We start from the raw sequence: 5021 nt of genomic DNA, 5'->3' as shown, positions 1-5021 counted from the left end.
TCTCTTCTTTCTTTAACTAATTGAGCGTGTTCCGCACGACGAGCGCTCAAACTACGGCAAATAATTTTACGACGCTCATGCATGCGTGCGCGTCGAGCCTTTTTCGTTGGCCGGGGATTCATAATTCCAGCCACAAATTCAGGGCTAGCTCGTCGACGGTCCGGAAGTGATTGATCGAATCTGCAGCTACTCTCCGCGAGTACGGCCTCATGAAAGCTTAATGGCAAGTTCTCTCTCTCTCTCTCTCTCTCTCTCTCTCTCTTTCACGCTTTGCCGCTGGCGCTACACGCATCTACTTCTCGCTCGCTGCGCACCAGCGCGTTTAATTGGAGGGCTGGCATTCTGGCCCTTCTTTTGTGCTTCTATTTGTAGTTCCCTTGTTGACCCTCGGCCTAGAGATATAATCAGCTGCTTAGGTCGGATGCATCTGGTGTGCATTATGACGCTCAATTTATCAAAACCGGTTTTGCGGTGACGATGTGCGCTGCTCCTCCTGCTGGTGCTGCTACTGCGGGCTTTTTCAATATTGCGCGGCGACGCATGCTCGCGCTCAATGAACCGAGCCATGAATAATGCATTTGCCAATAGGTCTTCCTCCAGGGACGAGCCGATGTACAGGTCGTTGAGTCGCTCTGATGCAAGCCAACCTATACCTGAGCCCAAGTCTCCCTCACGATAATGTCTTACTTCTCGCTGTATACATACATTACCTATCCCTTGGAATTTCACTGCTCCTGCTTTTTGCTTGCGTGTGCCGTATGCTGATGAGCTACTTTGCTCCTATTGATTTGCAGGGTTGACGTTGCATAACGCTTCAACAGCTATGAATTTTGCGCGCTTAATGCCTTTATTTTTCTCTACGCTACTCTATCTGCGTATATTATGCGCTTCCACGATGGATTCCTTTCAAATTGATTAAATTAATATCGTCGGATTAGGATATCGGTAAATTAGCATGGATTTCGAAACCGGCGACGTTTGTCTGCTTGTTGTCGGAAGTATACGAGATATAATATTTTTTAGATACAAAAGTTCAGATAAAACCAACGTAGTTACTGCGATTAAGAATTGTGCATATAGAACTCTACATTAGCATCAATAGTTTATTGAATGTCTAGCTTATATACACCTCGACAATTCAACATAATCACGCGTATTTAATAGTTGTAGAATATTGATTATGAGAAAAAAACTGAATGTCAGTGAAAAAGCAATAATATCGTTCGATTGACAACATTGCGGAAAAAGAATGTGCAGAGCAGTGGCGTTATTTAAATCAATTTTTTCTGAACTTCCAAGCTGTAAGAGATACATTTAAGAAATAATAGGTCATGACTTTTGCATAACGCTCATGATTTTTTATTTACTTTTAATGCATATCAACGATATTCGTCGTGCGTTCAAGAATCAGTCAGTGATTCGCAGTCGTCCGGTTTACAAGCATTTTTATTTATTTTCGTATTTGGGCATTATTTACTCGCAAACGATTACCATGATTTACGTTCTATCGTTCACAGTAATTGTTTTGATGACCGCGTTCAATATTTTTGTGCGGTACAGAAGGAAAGGCAGATTAGCTAATATAATACCAGGACCTTCTCCTTATCCATTTATTGGGAATATGTTATCATTTGATATAGGAAATCCAGGTAAATTTTTCAAACATATTAGTAATTGTGTATTAAATATCGATAAAAATTAAATTTAACGATGCAGTAAAATTATGGGAAGTAATACGCAGTATCAGTCACAAGTGGTATCCAGTAACGCGCGTGTGGATGACAACGGAAGCTCTATTTAGTATTCGACATCCCGATGATTTCGAGGTGAAATGTTTTTACAGTCCAATCAATTTTGTTAATTTTTATTGTGGCTCAAAAATTTCACCGAGATTGTTTTAAGCTTACAAGCTAATTATTTTTGAACGCAGATTTTATTTACTAGCCAAAGAGCTATTACAAAAGGCTTTACGTATAATCATTTACATTGTTGGCTACGAACTGGTCTTCTAACAAGTACAGGTACCTTTTTTAACATTGAATTTATTAACGTTTCAATTGATATTAAAATTGAATAGAAAAATTATTGACATTCAGGCGAAAAATGGAGAAAACGACGAAGAATGTTAACACCGGCATTTCACTTCAACATTCTACCTAGGTACATGGATATTACAGTAGAACAAGGAGAACAACTCATCCAGTATCTCAGTTCCTCTGGAAAAGAAACGGTCGAGTCTATATTCCCGCTTATCTCACAATATACTTTAAATATTATTTGTGGTGAGATAAGTATTCAATGTTGCAGCGATAAGCGGCAAGATGAGTTCACTTTTGATTACGTTTTGTAGAAGCTGCAATGGGTTTGGATTTGAGTAAAATAGATCAAAAGATCACGAAAAAATACAAAGAAACGATTCATACGATCGGAAACTTTGTCGTTTGGAGGTAAGACTAATATGCTAATTAGATGCATGATATTTTTACACAAATTATTATTTTCTTTTATTTACAAATCAAGAATGCCAAGGCCTTACATCCACGATTGGATGTTAAGATTAACCCCCTTTCTGAAATTTAATCGAGATATGAAAAATGCTTTGTCAGTACTTCACGATTTTACTAATAAGGTAATGTATTTTACCAATGACCAATAATCAATTTCTCATTTTAAAATGGTTGATTTTTAATGTTAGGTAGTGCAAGAACGTCGAAAGTACCATGAAGAAAATGGTTATAACTATTTACAAGATTTTTCCGATGAAGCTCAACACTCGGAAAAAAATATATATATTGGTAAATATCAAAACAAAATTTTCAGAGGAAAAAAAACATATTCGTAAATATTGCAGGTCGTAAGAAAAAATTAGCTATGCTTGATTTGCTTTTGGCGTTAGAAAAAGACGGTTTGATTGACGATGAAGGCATTCGAGAAGAAGTCGATACCTTTACATTCGAGGCAAGTATTTTTCACGTATTTGAAAATTAATACATAAATGTATGGTTCATATAAAAAAAAAACATATTGCAGGGTCACGATACGACCGCAGCCGCCATAAGTTATACTCTGATGCTGTTAGCCGAAAACAAAGATGCTCAGGTATTTCCTCCATGGCATTCATTATAACTTAATAAAAAGAAAAACTTAGGATGTATTAAGATTATTAAGATTGTACATTAATATTGCGTTTATCGAAGGATGCAGCCAGAGCTGAAGTGACAGCCGTATTGAAAAATACCAATGGGAAAATTGGAATGAGGGAAATCCAGGAGTTTAATTATCTTGAATGTTGTATCAAGGAATCTATGCGTCTGTATCCACCAGTGAGCACAGTTTTCCGTCAAATACAAGGCGGTGATATACAACTAAGTAAAACACCTAATTTAATCAAATTATGATACTATTTAATATTGCCACTTCAAGCGATTAATGTTTTAAGAACACGCGTTGATTCCTGATGGAGCTCACGTGATTTGTCAAATTTTCGATCTTCACAGAGATGCCAACTTTTGGTTAAATCCTGAAAAGTTTAATCCCGAGAGATTTTTAGCTGAAAATTCACAAAATCGACATCCATTCGCATATTTACCTATGAGTGCTGGTCCACGTAATTGCATAGGTAACAATTAACTTGTTAATACAACATCCTCGTGAATTAAATTAATGCATACATGATTGTTTTGTTTCAGGTCAAAAGTTTGCCATGAACGAGCTCAAGTCTTTGATTGGCAAAATTCTATATCATTTCCATTTGGAGCCAGTCGAGCCGATTGCCGATATGAAATTAATCGCTGATATAATATTGCGACCGTCTGAGCCGGTTCACTTGAAATTCATTCGAATAGATAAATGAAGCAAGTGAGTTGGATAGTTTTCATATTGATATGCCTGACCTTTCGTCGGACATGATGATTATGAACGTTTGAGATATAGATGTGCTTGTTTAATTTAAACTCATTGCTCGATAATTTTGGACAATTACTACGTGGTGAAATTTTATTGTTACACGTGAAACCTCACTTTATCATTCTTACATTATGTAAATACACAATAAAAAAATGAGAAACAACTGTATGAATTTATGATAAAATAATAATTGACGACACATGTAAGATTTATAAGATACGAGCAATGCTTACAACTAATGAAAGTGTACGCTGTAGGCCTCAATTATAGATATTATTGCCAAGCTATAATTATGCTCAATTATAAATTATTGCCAAGTAAATATTCCACAGTGATATCACAATCCTCAGGCCATCCGTCACGTCAGCGTTTTTAGGCAAAAAGCTCTATACGGGAGAGAAGGTGGAATCTTACATTTACTTATTCCGTGATTTCTTCTGGCGGATTTTAGATGCTGAACCGCGGTAGTTGCAAGAAACGAATGATCGTGCTTTCCTCTAGCTAACGTCGTGGCTCATAGCCTCGCGGCTAATGATAATTGCCGCATTCACCCGATAAACTTTGACTGTCCCAAGCTCAAGCGAGTAAAAATCTCATTCGCGCATTACATATCGTATAACGCGCGCAATTGGATACCGGTTATAACGACCCCCCGTCTGAATTTCCGCCACCTGAGGGATTTCACGGGAGAACAGTTGCGTTATATATTGCGCTGTTTTTGCTTGCCTCGCTACTTTTTCTATTCTCATCTTGGCCTTTGTTTTTGGCTTATAGCGTGAAAATTTATCTTTCCAAAATCAGACTTTATTGTTTTGAAAATGTATTGAAAAGTCGAATGAAACTTTACCATTGAAAGGTCGAACGGACAATTTGATGTAGTTGAATCGAAGTTCGAAACTCGTTTTCCCAGAAACAATGCGGTTCCCGTAACTGTGCTGCTGCTCGCAGTTATGATTTACAAGTTTTCAATCAAGAACATTTTGATTGGAAATTTCCAAGTTTCTGATCGATATGGAGGTCGCGCGCGCACAAAATCTACCTACTTCCTATATATACCCGCACACTTAGTGCAGAGTACGCGCTTTCGTCGACAGTTACTTTAACGAAAATTGATT

At 37.4% G+C, this 5021-nt stretch overlaps 1 protein-coding gene across 2 annotated transcripts; it reads left to right on the top strand.

Moving 5' to 3' along the window:
• The first annotated feature begins 1437 nt into the window (after positions 1-1437).
• LOC131673686 (cytochrome P450 4C1-like) lies at positions 1438-4157 on the top strand. 2 transcript variants are annotated; one of them, XR_009302735.1, is made up of 12 exons: positions 1438-1649; positions 1717-1826; positions 1931-2021; positions 2097-2282; positions 2351-2447; positions 2521-2629; positions 2696-2795; positions 2852-2958; positions 3031-3099; positions 3198-3369; positions 3498-3619; positions 3690-3828. XR_009302735.1 is itself a non-coding variant. In XM_058951873.1 (12 exons), the coding sequence occupies exons 1-12, from the start codon at positions 1493-1495 to the stop codon at positions 3851-3853; spliced, it is 1542 nt and encodes a 513-aa protein (XP_058807856.1). In that variant the 5' UTR covers positions 1438-1492; the 3' UTR covers positions 3854-4157. The 2 variants fall into 2 exon arrangements, 1 of the variants encoding a protein (XP_058807856.1); XM_058951873.1 differs by having other exon boundaries at positions 3440-3619; positions 3690-4157.
• The last annotated feature ends 864 nt before the right edge of the window (positions 4158-5021 follow it).

The sequence above is a fragment of the Phymastichus coffea genome, unplaced genomic scaffold (assembly GCF_024137745.1).
Source record: "Phymastichus coffea isolate CEN01 unplaced genomic scaffold, Cenicafe_Pcof_1.1 PCOF00190, whole genome shotgun sequence".
NCBI lineage: Eukaryota > Metazoa > Arthropoda > Insecta > Hymenoptera > Eulophidae > Phymastichus > Phymastichus coffea.
This window is presented reverse-complemented; position numbering and strand designations above follow the sequence as displayed.